Source organism: Salvelinus fontinalis, chromosome 1 (assembly GCF_029448725.1).
Source record: "Salvelinus fontinalis isolate EN_2023a chromosome 1, ASM2944872v1, whole genome shotgun sequence".
Lineage (NCBI taxonomy): Eukaryota > Metazoa > Chordata > Actinopteri > Salmoniformes > Salmonidae > Salvelinus > Salvelinus fontinalis.
In genome coordinates, this window is record NC_074665.1 from 100,024,358 (window position 1) to 100,040,412 (window position 16,055).

A 16,055-nucleotide genomic window follows, 5' to 3' on the forward strand; every position below is an offset into this window, starting at 1 on the left:
ATCGCCTATTTTTATTCACATACTGTAGGTATATTCTTCGAGATTTACAAATTTTGTCTCTACGTTTTCTTCGCGGGGGATATTTTCTAACAAGGAAGTGCTACGCAGCACGTGAGGCATTTTAACCAGTCAGGTTGCTGGAAAGAGCCTGTAAATGCCAGTAACCAATCGGATGTCAGTAAAATACTAATATTTGAGCACGAAGCACTACGTCTACAAAGAATATACCACGTGTGGACTAGCTAACGATATGCTCCGGAAAACAAGCTTTTCTATTTTTATGATTCAACATGGAGTTGTAAAAATAGCGGTTGAAGTTCTATATTTAACATGCTATCAAGAACGACATTTATGCTAGGTGTAGTTGACGGAGTTGGGATAAAATTATACAAATAAAGTATTTATATACATTATTGACGATTTATTTGTACATTTTATGAAAGTATGGAAGTTATAGTTGCAAAATATCAAAAAATCGGAAAACTTACAGATGGAAGCAAAATCACAATTGTGTGGCTGGCCTTAATGTTTGACTAATCTTTGACGTGCCTTTCACCCATCACTTGGACTGTTATTTGTATTTGTATTTATTATGGATCCCCCAGCTACTCTTCCTGGGGTCCAGCAAAATTAAGGCAGTTTATACAATTTTTAAACATTACAATACATTCACAGATTTCACAACACACTGTGTGCCCTCAGGCCCCTGCTCCACTACTACCACATATCTACAGTATTAAATCCATGTGTATGTATAGTGCGTATGTTATCGTTTGTGTGTGTGTGTGTATGCATGTGTCTGTGCCAAAGTTTGTGTTGCTTCACAGTCGCTGCTGTTCCATAAGGTGTTTTTTAATCTGTTTTTTAAATCTAATTTTACTGCTTGCGTCAGCATTCCGTTTCTTTTTATCCTGAAACACTCCCCAGCCCTTAATGATTACAAGCAAACCCATAACATGATGCAGCCACCCCTATGCTTGAAAATACAGAGAGTGGTACTCAGTAATGTGTTATATTGGATTTGCCCCAGACATAATACTTTGTATTCGGGACAAAAAGTTAATGTCTTTGCCACATTTTTGCAGTATTACTTTATTGCCTTGTTGCAAACATTCTGTAACTGTTTTAAAGTCACCATTGGCCTCAAGGTGATTTCCTCTCCCACAACTGAGTTAGGAAGGACGCCTGTATCTTTGTAGTGAATGGGTGTATTGATACACCATCCAAAGTGTCATTAATAAATTCACCATGCTCAAAGGGATATTCAAAGCCTAGTTAAAGAAATGAAAAAATACTAATCTACAAAGTGCCCATTTGCGAGGTATTGGAAAACCTTCCTGCTCTTTGTGGTTGAATCTGTGTTTGAAATTCACTGCTTGACTGAGGGACCTTACAGATAATTGTGTGTGGGGTACTGTCATGACCTTCGTAACAACATTCGGACCAAAGCGCAGCGTGAAATCGGTTCGACATATTATTTGAAGTGAACCGCACAAAAAACAATAAAGAATACACGAAACGTGACGTTCTGGAGTGCTCACGGGCAACAACACAAAAACAAGATCCCACAAAAAAACAGTGGGGAAATGGCTGCCTAAATATGATCCCCAATCAGAGACAACGCTAAACAGCTGCCTCTGATTGGGAACCATACCAGGCCAACATAGAAATAAAACAACCTAGATTACCCACCCTAGTCACACCCCGACCTAACCAAAATAGAGAATAAAAAGGCTCTCTATGGTCATGGCGTGACAGGTACAGAGATGAGGTAGTCATTCAAAAATCATGTTAAACACTATTATTGCACACAGAGTGAGTCCATGAGACTAATTATGTGACTTGTTAAGCACATTTTCTAACTTATGTAGTCTTGCCATAACAAAGGGGTTGAATACGTATTGACTCAAGACATTTCAGCTTTTCATTTTTGATTAATTTGTAAAAATGTTGAAAACATAATTCCCTTTAAAATTATGGGGTATTGTGTGTAGGCCAGTGACAAAAAAATCTGAATTTAATCCATTTTAAATTGACGCTGTAACGCAACAAAATTCTGAAGGCCATATATAGGGGGGAAATTGTCATTACACCTAGAATTCAAATATAGTGCATCATTATATACACTATCATTTGACATTTGATTCCAAAAAAGTATGAATGGTTCACACACAAACTGTACTTTTTTGTTTCCCATGATGAAATCGGGAAGGTGACTGTGAATCTGTCTCTATCTGTATGATCGTACGTTGTTACACGTGATATCTCATTAAAATAAATAAAGACAGTCGTACACTCTCTATATATTAACTCCCAGTAATTTATTGGGTAAAATACCAGGTTTCGGCATCACTGTGCCTTCTTCAGGGTCACGTGATATCTCAGACAGCACTGGCCCGATTTTGACAAATCTTGGTCTTGCCATAGAGATCCTGCATTTACAAAATTACACTGATTAGCCCAAGGCGGGAGCTATAAAAATGCAATATCGCAATTGGGCACTGCATTTGGGGGCCCGTGGGGGCCTGCCATATGAGCTGTTTTCGAATACCCATACTGATATACTGTATACTACATACTTAATGAGTATATACTACATACTATTAGTTCATTTTAGTACATTGTAAACTAACGGTATTCTTTCAGTTGGGTGTACTAGTGCTTTGCCTGTCTACCGGAAGTTGATGTTGTTGCTATGCAACCTCTTGCTGGCTTGTTAGCATGACAAATTACTAGCTAGACTTCAGGTGTGTTCGTAAATTCAATCTGGAGTGCCAGAGAGCGCTCAGTGTGCTCTGTGCATTCGCAAATTCAGAGCGTTGTCAGATTATCCATTAGTAAATTCAGAGCGTTTTGCTCTCAGTGCGTTCAGAGCGCACAGTGGACGCTCTGGCCGAGGAGTTGGGTTGATCAATGGCAGTCAAGCACCCAAGCTAACTGGCTAACTTGCTAGCTACTTCCAGACACAAATGAGAGAACACCTCATTCTGACAATTTTACTCGCCCTAGCAGAGCTGGTTAGGCAGTTTTCATGTTATCCAGAGCATTGGTGACTATAACTGTGCTGCTGGCAACAAATGAATTCTGTTTTTTGCTGTCTTTACTGATACCGGCCACATTCAACTGGTGTTGAATGACCAGCATGGTCAAATAATAATAATCACAGTAGTTGTCGAGGGTGCAGCAAGTCAGAACCTAAGGAGTAAATGTCAGTTGGCTTTTCATCTCTCTACCGCTCCTGCTGTCTCTAGAGAGTTGAAAACAGCAGGTCTGGGACAGGTAGCACGTCCAGTGAACAGGTCAGGGTTCCATAGCCGCAGGCAGAACAGTTGAAACTGAAGCAGCAGCACGGCCAGGGGGACTGGGGACAGCAAGGAGTCATCATGCCAGGTAGTCCTGAGGCATGGTCCTAGGGCTCAGGTCCTCCGAGAGAGAGAAAGAAAGAGAGAAAGAGAGAATTAGAGAGAGCATACTTAAATTCACACAGGACACCGGATAAGACAGGAGAAGTACTACAGATATAACAGACTGACCCTAGCCCCCCGACACATAAACTACTGCAGCATAAATACTGGAGGCTGAGACAGGAGGGGTCAGGAGACACTGTGGCCCCATGAGACAAGGCCGAGTATAGCCCACAAAGATCTCCGCCACGGCACAACCCAAGGGGGGGCGTCAACCCAAACAGGAAGATCACGTCAGCGACTCAGCCCACTCAAGTGATGCACTCCTCCTAGGGACGGCATGGAAGAGCACCAGTAAGCCAGTGACTCAGCCCCTGTAATAGGGTTAGAGGCAGAGAATCCCAGTGGAGAGAGGGGAACCGGCCAGGCAGAGACAGCAAGGGCGGTTCGTTGCTCCAGAGCCTTTCCGTTCACCTTCACACTCCTGGGCCAGACTACACTCAATCATATGACCTACTGAAGAGATGAGTCTTCAGTAATGACTTAAAAGTTGAGACCGAGTCTGCGTCTCTCACATGGGTAGGCAGACCATTCCATAAAAATGGAGCTCTATAGGAGAAAGCCCTGCCTCCAGCTGTTTGTTTAGAAATTCTAGGGACAATTAGGAGGCCTGCATCTTGTGACCGTAGCGTACGGTAGGAGCAAGCCCATGTAATGCTTTGTAGGTTAGCAGTTGTGAGGTCTGAGTTTTATTGATTGTATGTGGGGGAGTGATAAGTACATTGAACATGTGTGTGTGTGTTATAATTGTGCAACAAGGTGTGGCTAACCATATAGCATGACTTGACTAATCTTGGGAGGGGAGGGGTGCATTTCACGAGGGGTAGCAAGGATGGAAAAGTACTGAAAAGACAAGAAAACAGGAACTGTGAATGCAACAGGGGTGTGGGGCAAGACAGCAACACTCTATCAAGATAGCAGCGGACCCTCCGGAGCGCTAAGGGGCTGGACTAGCTTAAGCGTCAACACCAGTGATAGGCCAGTAAGTCTAAACCACACTGGACCTCTACTCTAACAGGCTTGCTCTGAAGCAGGAACTAACACTGTTAGAGTATATAGGGGAGGGGTTTTGGGGTGTTGCCCAGTTCCCTGTTCCCTGTTTTATCCTGCATGATGATACATTGAACCCGTATATACGAAAATTGCATTTGCCATTTATTGCTTAGTTAATAAATAATACAGAGCATACAATAGGTGACTCATTGTCATACTTATCCTTATACCAGATTGAATTGATGCAAACCTAACACAGTAAAACCTTGAAATCAGCCCTTGCCTTAACAGGAAGCCAGTGTAGGGAGGCTAGCACTGGAGTAATATGATCAAACTTTTTGGTTCTAGTCAGGATTCTAGTTATCATGTGTTTGTATCCAATAGTGATCTCTCAACACTTAATTATCATGTATTCGTGTCCAATAGTGATCTCTCAACACTTAATTATCATGTATTCGTGTCCAATAGTGATCGCTCAACACTTAGTTAACATGTCTTCATGTCTAATAGTGATCTCTCAACACTTAGTTAACATGTCTTCATGTCTAATAGTGATCTCTCAACACTTAGTTATCATGTCTTCATGTCTAATAGTGATCTCTGAACACGTATGTATCATGTCTTCATGTCTGACAGTGATCTCTGAACACGTAGTTATCATGTCTCCATGTCTAATAGTGATATCTATATACTTAGTTATCATGTCTTCTTGTCTAATAGTGATCTCTCAACACTTAGTTATCATGTCTTCTGGTGATCCCTGAACACTTAGTTATCATGTCTTCATGTCTTATAGTGATCCCTGAACACTTAGTTATCATATATTCATGTCTTATAGTGATCTCTCAACACTTAGTTATCATGTCTTATAGTGATCCCTGAACACTTAGTTATCATGTCTTCATGTCTTATAGTGATCTCTCAACACTTAGTTATCATGTCTTATAGTGATCCCTGAACACTTAGTTATCATGTCTTCATGTCTTATAGTGATCTCTCAACACTTAGTTATCATGTCTTATAGTAATCCCTGAACACTTATTTATCATGTCTTCATGTCTTATGTTTCTGTATCAGCTGTGATTGGCTACTGAAGCTCCCTGGCTATTTCCTATTGGTTTCCACATAGTCCACACACACTGAACTGTAACCAATGAAAGCTAACCAGCCAAGTACAGGGTGGGCAGAGAGCCAGAGCAACTTTCAACTTCCTCCTCTCTCTTCTGACTGCAAGGCTGTGTCCTAAATGGCAACCTATTCTCTGTATAGTGTATTTCTTTTGACCAGGACTCATAGGGCTCCGTTAAAATAGTCCACTATATAGGGAATAGGTTGCCATTTGGGACGCATTCCAAGGCCAGAGTATGGACATGCCTAGTCCTAGTACATTGTTGTCTCATACCACCAAGACAGTCACAGAGTTGGCCTAGGCTTGAATATACGTAGCAGTAGGCCTAAGCTTGAAGATAGGTAAGAGTAGGCCTTGGCTTGAAGATAGGCTAGGAGTAGGCCTAGGCTTAAAGATAGGTAGGAGTAGGCCTAGGCTTGAAGATAGGTAGGAGTAGGCCTAGGCTTTAAGATAGGTAGGAGTAGGCCTAGGCCAGTGAAGTGAACTCAAGATTTCTTGAGAAGATAGTCCTACAGTTCTTTTATTATTTTTAAATGTTTTATTTAAACTTTATTTAACTAGGAAAGTCAGTTAAGAACAAATTCTTAACTGCTTCTGTGTGTATCAGAGATGCAACGCAACACCTGCGATGTAGTTGATCAAGAACTCAACCATACTCTGGGAAAACGCTTTGATGCTGTCAGCATGAAGTCTATAATGAAGGGAGCTGTGCTTTTACAGGTTGGATATCCTCTGTGTCTCTCTCACTCAAAACACCCACGCACACACAGCCACACACAGCCCCCGAGCTCCGCCCCCTTGCTTTTACAACTGTTTGTTTTCAAATCCAAATGCTCCGGGGTGGGGTTAGTCTATCTACAGATCTAGGATCAGCTTCCTCTCCCTGTATCACAACCTTAACCATTAGTGGGGGAAATAAAAAACTGACCCAAGATCAGCGTCTATGGGCTACTTCACCCTACACCAATCACAACAACCCCAAAGGGGAATTTATTTTTGTTGTTGAAAGAACTAATCGATGCTTCGACTCTCTGAGACAACTAGAATATTGAATTATTACGACAGGGTTCCCAGACCAGTGGGGCACAGCTTCTCTCGCTGTGTCACATGGTCCCGACATCAGCCAGGCTCGGAAACTACAACCAAAACTCACCCCCACAGTTCACACTCATGTTATCTGATTCTGAGCTCACTATGCAACAGTTGTGTGCAGCGATGCAGTTGAACAGGTTCTTGTTCCAAGGAATAGAAAGAACAAGAAGGTAGTTTGATCACATCACAATAGTTTGATCACAGAACACTAGTACATTTATCAGACTGCAGTGCCTCAACAGGACCGATTCAACCAGGTAAATGGATCAGCTAGTTGTCTTTTGGAATGTGTTATACTATGTTATCCATTGTTATTGTAGAATTAATGCTACAGTATTGCTTTCCTGGTTTCAAGTTATGTTAGTCATTCTCTTTATGATGAATGTAATTGTCTTCAGGAATGAAGGGGGCTCAACTAGACTGTCTGTGTGTGACTCTTCTACATCTCCTACACACAGCAGGCTCTGGTACAGTAGAATACACATTTAATATCTCACTGCCTTCAATACCTCTGTGTGTGTGATTAATATGATCTCATTGTGTCTTTAGTCACTATTGTGGTCTTAAGGGTTCTACACAGTCTAATCAAACGTAGCCGACGGAGGTCCTTTTGCTTCTCTGTCTACATAGTTCTACTACTATTGTCCGGTGGCTCCATTGTGTAGATCTAGGGTGCATGGCCTAAGGTGTTTTCATCTCCTAGTCTCCTTTCCTTCATCTGCACTGATGTGTGTGTGTGTGTGTGTGTGTGTGTGTGTGTGTGTGTGTGTGTGTGTGTGTGTGTGTGTGTGTGTGTGTGTGTGTGTGTGTGTGTGTGTGTGTGTGTGATTAATATGATCGTATTGTGTCTTTAGTTGCTTGTGTAGTCTTAAGGTGCATTCCTCTCCTAGTCTTCTTTCCTTAATCTGCACTGATGTAAAAACTCAACTAGGACTACTATATATACACAGTGTCTAGGACTACTATATATACTACAGTGTCTAGTACTACTATATATACACACTACAGGGTCTAGTACTACTATATATACACACTACAGGGTCTAGTACTACTATATATACACACTACAGGGTCTAGTACTACTATATATACACACTACAGTGTCTAGTACTACTATATACACACACTACAGTGTCTAGTACTACTATATACACACACTACAGTGTCTAGTACTACTATATATACACTACGGTGTCTAGGACTACTATATACACTACAGTATCTAGTACTACCATATATACACTACAGTGTCTAGTACTACCATATATGCACTACAGTGTCTAGTACTACTATATATACTACAGTGTATAGGACTACTATATATACTACAGTGTCTAGTACTACTATATATACACACTACAGGGTCTAGTACTACTATATATACACACACTACAGGGTCTAGTACTACTATATATACACACTACAGTTTCTAGTACTACTATATATACACACTACAGTGTCTAGTACTACTATCTATACACTACAGTGTCTAGTACTACTATATATACACTACAGTGTCTAATACTACTATATATACACTAAAGTGTCTAGTACTACTGTGTATACACACTACAGTGTCTAGTACTACTATATATACACACTACAGTGTCTAGTACTACTATATATACACACTACAGTTTCTAGTACTACTATATATACACACTACAGTGTCTAGTACTACTATCTATACACTACAGTGTCTAGTACTACTATATATACACTAAAGTGTCTAGTACTACTGTGTATACACACTACAGTGTCTAATACTACTATATATACACTAAAGTGTCTAGTACTACTGTGTATACACACTACAGTGTCTAGTACTACTATATATACACACTACAGTGTCTAGTACTACTATATAAACACTACGGTGTCTAGTACTACTATATATATATATCACAATGTATAATAGTATAGTACTACTATATGTACTACAGTGTAAAGTAGTATAGTACTACTATATATACACCACAGTGTCTGGTACTACTATATATACTACAGTGTCTCGTACTACTATATATACTACAGTGTATAGTACTACTATATATACTACAGTGTATATTACTACTATATATACTGCAGTGTATAGTACTACTATATATACTACAGTGTATTTCAGAGCAGTGTAGATGACAGAGGATAACTCTATAAACTATTGAAACTGTTAATCGTCTTTTCTCTTCAGAGAGGTTTGAGGTTCTTGGTCCAACTGATCCCATTGTTGCTGTAGCTGGTGATGACATCATTCTGCCCTGTTACCTCAAACCCAACATCAGTGCTGAGGACATGACAGTGGACTGGCTGAACCTGGACTCCAAAGACGGTCGTGTCTATCGTTACCAAAACAGAAAAATCATACGAGAGGATCAGATTCTCTTCTATAGAGGAAGAACATCACTGTTTGAAGAGGAACTGTGGAGGGGAAACACCTCTTTGAAACTGACCAGCGTACAAGGCACTGATGAGGGACGTTACAAATGCTTTATTAAAGCAAAGAGCTGGTATGATGATTTCACTATTCAAGTCCTCGTTGAAGGTGAGGTTTATTTTCATGTTAATGTAATAATCTAACTACAGTACAATGACATCACCTCTTTCCTTCATATTACTGGATACAGTATGTGTCTATTTGTTCACAGCCTGTCACCAGTTAACATCCAGTCTATCTGTGTGTCTGTAGCTATAGGATCCAAGCCAGTGGTGTCCATTGAAGGACACAGAGAGGGAGGGATGGGTTTGCTGTGTGAATCAGAAGGCTGGCACCCTCAGCCTGAGCTGGTGTGGCTGGACAGTAAAGGAGTCAATCTCTCTGCTGGTCCTCCTGAGACACACAGAGACTTCAAGGGATTCTACAGAGTCAAACAACATGTCATTGTCCAGGAGACTGACACCAACCGCTTTACCTGCAGAGTCCAACAGAGCCGGATCAATGAGAAGATGGAGACAGAGATTCACCTCCCTAGTGAGTAACAACATAATATTATTTAGACATGAAACACTGGAGATATTGATGTGTTAATATCCAGTATATGTTTTATCCAAAGGCTTTGAGACAACAATACAAAAGGATAGTGTTTATTATGGCACACTCCACTGCTGTGTGGTAGTATTAGTACCAAACCCTGTTGTTGATGTGTGGTAGTATTAGTACCAAACACTGTTGTTGATGTGTGTGGTAGTATTAGTACCCAACCCTGTTGTTGATGTGTAATGATGTGTGGTAGTATTAGTACCCAATCCCTGTTGTTGATGTGTGTGGTAGTATTAGTACCAAACCCTGTTGTTGATGTGTAATGATGTGTGGTAGTATTAGTACCAAACCCTGTTGTTGATGTGTAATGATGTGTGTGGTAGTAATAGTACCAAACCCTGTTGTTGATGTGTAATGATGTGTGGTAGTATTAGTACCAAACCCTGTTGTTGATGTGTAATGATGTGTGGTAGTATTAGTACCCAACCCTGTTGTTGATGTGTAATGATGTGTGGTAGTATTAGTACCCAACCCTGTTGTTGATGTGTGTGGTAGTATTAGTACCAACCCCTGTTGTTGATGTGTGTGGTAGTATTAGTACCCAACCCTGTTGTTGATGTGTGTGGTAGTATTAGTACCAAACCCTGTTGTTGATGTTTAATGATGTGTGTGGTAGTATTAGTACCAATCCCTGTTGTTGATGTGTAATGATGTGTGTGGTAGTAATAGTACCAAACCCTGTTGTTGATGTGTAATGATGTGTGTGGTAGTATTAGTACCAATCCCTGTTGTTGATGTGTGTGGTAGTATTAGTACCAAACCCTGTTGTTGATGTGTAATGATGTGTGTGGTAGTAATAGTACCAAACCCTGTTGTTGATGTGTAATGATGTGTGGTAGTATTAGTACCAAACCCTGGTGTTGATGTGTAATGATGTGTTGTAGTATTTGTACCAATCCCTGTTGTTGATGTGTGTGGTAGTATTAGTACCAAACCCTGTTGTTGATGTGTAATGATGTGTGTGGTAGTAATAGTACCAAACCCTGTTGTTGATGTGTAATGATGTGTGTGGTAGTATTAGTACCAATCCCTGTTGTTGATGTGTGTGGTAGTATTAGTACCAAACCCTGTTGTTGATGTGTAATGATGTGTGGTAGTAATAGTACCAAACCCTGTTGTGGATGTGTAATGATGTGTGGTAGTATTAGTACCAAACCCTGTTGTTGATGTGTAATGATGTGTGTGGTAGTATTAGTACCAACCCCTGTTGTTGATGTGTAATGGTGTGTGTGGTAGTATTAGTACCAAACCCTGTTGTTGATGTGTGTGGTAGTATTCGTACCAAACCCTGTTGTTGATGTGTAATGATGTGTGGTAGTATTAGTACCAAACCCTGTTGTTGATGTGTAATGATGTGTGGTAGTATTAGTACCAAACCCTGTTGTTGATGTGTAATGATGTGTGGTAGTATTAGTACCAAACCCTGTTGTTGATGTGTGTGGTAGTATTAGTACCAAACCCTGTTGTTGATGTGTGTGGTAGTATTAGTACCAAACCCTGTTGTTGATGTGTAATGGTGTGTGTGGTAGTATTAGTACCAAACCCTGTTGTTGATGTGTAATGATGTGTGGTAGTATTAGTACCAAACCCTGTTGTTGATGTGTAATGATGTGTGGTAGTATTAGTACCAAACCCTGTTGTTGATGTGTAATGATGTGTGGTAGTATTAGTACCAAACCCTGTTGATGATGTGTGTGGTAGTATTAGTACCAAACCCTGTTGTTGATGTGTTTGCTAGTATTAGTACCAAACCCTGTTGGTAATGTGTAATGATGTGTGGTAGTATTAGTACCAAACCCTGTTGTTGATGTGTGTGGTAGTATTAGTACCAAACCCTGTTGGTAATGTGTAATGATGTGTGGTAGTATTAGTACCAAACCCTGTTGTTGATGTGTTTGGTAGTATTAGTACCAAACCCTGTTGGTAATGTGTAATGATGTGTGGTAGTATTAGTACCAAACCCTGTTGATGATGTGTGTGGTAGTATTAGTACCAAACCCTGTTGTTGATGTGTTTGGTAGTATTAGTACCAAACCCTGTTGGTAATGTGTAATGATGTGTGGTAGTATTAGTACCAAACCCTGTTGTTGATGTGTAATGATGTGTGGTAGTATTAGTACCAAACCCTGTTGATGATGTGTGTGGTAGTATTAGTACCAAACCCTGTTGTTGATGTGTTTGGTAGTATTAGTACCAAACCCTGTTGGTAATGTGTAATCATGTGTGGTAGTATTAGTACCAAACCCTGTTGTTGATGTGTAATGATGTGTGTGGTAGTATTAGTACCAAACCCCGTTGTTGATGTGTGTGGTAGTATTAGTACCAAACCCTGTTGTTGATGTGTAATGATGTGTGGTAGTATTAGTACCAAACCCTGTTGTTGATGTGTAATGATGTGTGTGGTAGTATTAGTACCAAACCCTGTTGTTGATGTGTAATGATGTGTGTGGTAGTATTAGTACCAAACCCTGTTGTTGATGTGTAATGATGTGTGTGGTAGTATTAGTACCAAACCCTGTTGTTGATGTGTAATGATGTGTGTGGTAGTATTAGTACCAAACCCTGTTGTTGATGTGTAATGATGTGTGTGGTAGTATTAGTACCAAACCCTGTTGTTGATGTGTAATGATGTGTGGTAGTATTAGTACCCAACCCTGTTGTTGATGTGTGTGGTAGTATTAGTACCAAACCCTGTTGTTGATGTGTGTGGTAGTATTAGTACCAAACCCTGTTGTTGATGTGTAATGATGTGTGTGGTAGTATTAGTACCAAACCCTGTTGTTGAGGTGTAATGATGTGTGTGGTAGTATTAGTACCAATCCCTGTTGTTGATGTGTGTGGTAGTATTAGTACCAAACCCTGTTGTTGATGTGTAATGATGTGTGTGGTAGTAATAGTACCAAACCCTGTTGTTGATGTGTAATGATGTGTGGTAGTATTAGTACCAAACCCTGGTGTTGATGTGTAATGATGTGTTATAGTATTTGTACCAATCCCTGTTGTTGATGTGTGTGGTAGTATTAGTACCAAACCCTGTTGTTGATGTGTAATGATGTGTGTGGTAGTAATAGTACCAAACCCTGTTGTTGATGTGTAATGATGTGTGTGGTAGTATTAGTACCAATCCCTGTTGTTGATGTGTGTGGTAGTATTAGTACCAAACCCTGTTGTCGATGTGTGTGGTAGTATTCGTACCAAACCCTGTTGTTGATGTGTAATGATGTGTGGTAGTATTAGTACCAAACCCTGTTGTTGATGTGTAATGATGTGTGTGATAGTATTAGTGCCAAACCCTGTTGTTGATGTGTAATGATGTGTGTGGTAGTATTAGTACCAACCCCTGTTGTTGATGTGTAATGATGTGTGTGGTAGTATTAGTACCAAACCCTGTTGTTGATGTGTAATGGTGTGTGTGGTAGTATTAGTACCAAACCCTGTTGTTGATGTGTAATGATGTGTGTGGTAGTATTAGCACCAAACCCCGTTGTTGATGTGTGTGGTAGTATTAGTACCAAACCCTGTTGTTGATGTGTAATGATGTGTGTGGTAGTATTAGTACCAGACCCTGTTGTTGATGTGTAATGGTGTGTGTGGTAGTATTAGTACCAAACCCTGTTGTTGATGTGTGGTAGTATTAGTACCAAACCCTGTTGTTGATGTGTAATGATGTGTGGTAGTATTAGTACCAGACCCTGTTGTTGATGTGTAATGGTGTGTGTGGTAGTATTAGTACCAAACCCTGTTGTTGATGTGTGGTAGTATTAGTACCAAACCCTGTTGTTGATGTGTAATGGTGTGTGTGGTAGTATTAGTACCAAACCCTGTTGTTGATGTGTAATGATGTGTGTGGTAGTATTAGTACTAAACCCTGTTGTTGATGTGTAATGGTGTGTGGTAGTATTAGTACCAAACCCTGTTGTTGATGTGTAATGATGTGTGGTAGTATTAGTACCAAACCCTGTTGTTGATATGTGTGGTAGTATTATTACCAAACCCTGTTGTTGATGTGTGTGGTAGTACTAGTACCAAACCCTGTTGTTGATGTGTAATGATGTGTGTGGTAGTATTAGTACCAAACCCTGTTGTTGATGTGTGTGGTAGTATTAGTACCAAACCCTGTTGTTGATGTGTGTGGTAGTACTAGTACCAAACCCTGTTGTTGATGTGTAATGATGTGTGTGGTAGTATTAGTACCAAACCCTGTTGTTGATGTGTAATGATGTGTGGTAGTATTAGTACCAAACCCTGTTGTTGATGTGTAATGATGTGTGGTAGTATTAGTACCAAACCCTGTTGTTGATGTGTAATGATGTGTGTGGTAGTATTAGTACCAAACCCTGTTGTTGATGTGTAATGATGTGTGTGGTAATATTAGTACCAAACCCTGTTGTTGATGTGTGTGGTAGTATTAGTACCAAACCCTGTTGTTGATGTGTAATGATGTGTGGTAGTATTAGTACCAAACCCTTTTGTTGATGTGTGTTGATGTGTGGTAGTATTAGTACCAAACCCTTTTATTGATGTGTGTTGATGTGTGGTAGTATTAGTACCAAACCCTGTTGTTGATGTGTAATGATGTGTGGTAGTATTAGTACCAAACCCTGTTGATGTGTAATGATGTGTGGTAGTATTAGTACCAAACCCTGTTGTTGATGTGTGTGGTAGTATTAGTACCAAACCCTGCTGTTGATGTGTAATGATGTGTGGTAGTATTAGTATCAAACCCTGTTGTTGATGTGTAATGATGTGTGGTAGTATTAGTACCAAACCCTGTTGTTGATGTGTAATGATGTGTGGTAGTATTAGTACCAAACCCTGTTGTTGATGTGTAATGATGTGTGGTAGTATTAGTACCAAACCCTGTTGTTGATGTGTAATGATGTGTGGTAGTATTAGTACCAAACCCTGTTGTTGATGTGTAATGATGTGTGGTAGTATTAGTACCAAACCCTGTTGTTGATGTGTAATGATGTGTGGTAGTATTAGTACCAAACCCTGTTGTTGATGTGTAATGATGTGTGGTAGTATTAGTACCAAACCCTGTTGTTGACGTGTAATGATGTGTGGTAGTATTAGTACCAAACCCTGTTGTTGACGTGTGGTAGTATTAGTACCCAACTAACAGCATCACGTTCCTGACCTATTTTTATGTTATTTTGATTATGTTTAGTTGGTCAGGGCGTGAGTTGGGGTGGGCATTGTATGTTGTGTGTGTTTGGTTAGTCTATGGGTGTTGTATGTGTATGGGATAGTGTTTGGTAGGTTGTCTAGTTATGTCTATGGCTGCCTAGATTGGGTCTCAATCAGAGACAGCTGTCATTCATTTGTCTCTGATTGGGAGCCAGATTTAAGGTAGCCATAGGCAGTAGGCTTTTGTGGGTGTTTGTTTCCTGTGTCAGTGGTTGGACCACACAGGACTGTTTTGAGGTATGTCACGTTTGTTGTTTTGTAGTTTGTAGTGTTTTCCTGTTATTTTCATTAAACATGTACAATTATCAATCCGCATCTTGGTCCTATCCATGCTCCTCCTCGTTTGAGGAGGAGAACAACATTGACAGTCATTACAAGTACCAAACCCTGTTTTTGATGTGTGTGGTAGTATTAGTACTAAACCCTGTTGTTGATGTCTTATGATGTGTGTGTTTTAGGTGAGTTATTTGATTACGCAACCCCATTGAGAATGGCCTTCATTGTGTTATTCTGTCTGGGAGCTGTCACTGTGATTGGGTTAGCTCTGGCTATCTACTGCATACATAATAAGAAAGGTAATGGAGAGATGATATGAATGTTTAATTGTTAAAAATAAATGTCTGCAATGCTTTTTTCAATCTCAACACAATCTATGGATACAGGATAATATACTACACCTGCAGGTGATTAACATGTTAACACTGATGACTGATTTTAATCTGCAGGTGATTAACATGTTAACACTGATGACTGATTTTAATCTGCAGGTGATTAACATGTTAACACTGATGACTGATTTTAATCTGCAGGTGATTAACATGTTAACACTGATGACTGATTTTAACCTGCAGGTGATTAACATGTTAACACTGATGACTGATTTCAATCTGCAGGTGATTAACATGTTAACACTGACTGATTTTAACCTGCAGGTGATTAACATGTTAACACTGATGACTGATTTTAATCTGCAGGTGATTAACATGTTAACACTGATGACTGATTTTAATCTGCAGGTGTGATAATAGATCAACTCAAACTGCAGCGGGGTAAGTAGTGGTTTTATTGTCCATAACCCAGATTACACACATGACTGTAAAGATTCACTATGCAGACCACAGCTTCTAATTAACATGTTAATGATGTTCTC

General features: G+C 40.0%; 1 protein-coding gene across 1 annotated transcript; it reads left to right on the forward strand.

Moving 5' to 3' along the window:
• Positions 1–6,753: 6,753 nt before the first annotated feature.
• Positions 6,754–16,055, forward strand: LOC129865291 (butyrophilin subfamily 1 member A1-like). Its single transcript, XM_055937955.1, has 6 exons — positions 6,754–6,935; positions 7,077–7,145; positions 8,870–9,220; positions 9,365–9,646; positions 15,364–15,480; positions 15,922–16,055. The coding sequence occupies exons 2-6, from the start codon at positions 7,079–7,081 to the stop codon at positions 15,960–15,962; spliced, it is 858 nt and encodes a 285-aa protein (XP_055793930.1). The 5' UTR covers positions 6,754–6,935; positions 7,077–7,078; the 3' UTR covers positions 15,963–16,055.

What these genes read in the sequence shown, in the direction of transcription:
- LOC129865291 (XM_055937955.1), top strand. Translation starts at nt 7,079, where the DNA reads ATGAAGGGGGCTCAACTAGACTGTCTGTGTGTGACTCTTCTACATCTC. An exon ending in TATTCAAGTCCTCGTTGAAG is followed by an intron (nt 9,221 to 9,364) that starts GTGAGGTTTATT and finishes GTGTGTCTGTAG; the next exon opens with CTATAGGATCCAAGCCAGTG. An exon ending in CTGCATACATAATAAGAAAG is followed by an intron (nt 15,481 to 15,921) that starts GTAATGGAGAGA and finishes TTTAATCTGCAG; the next exon opens with GTGTGATAATAGATCAACTC.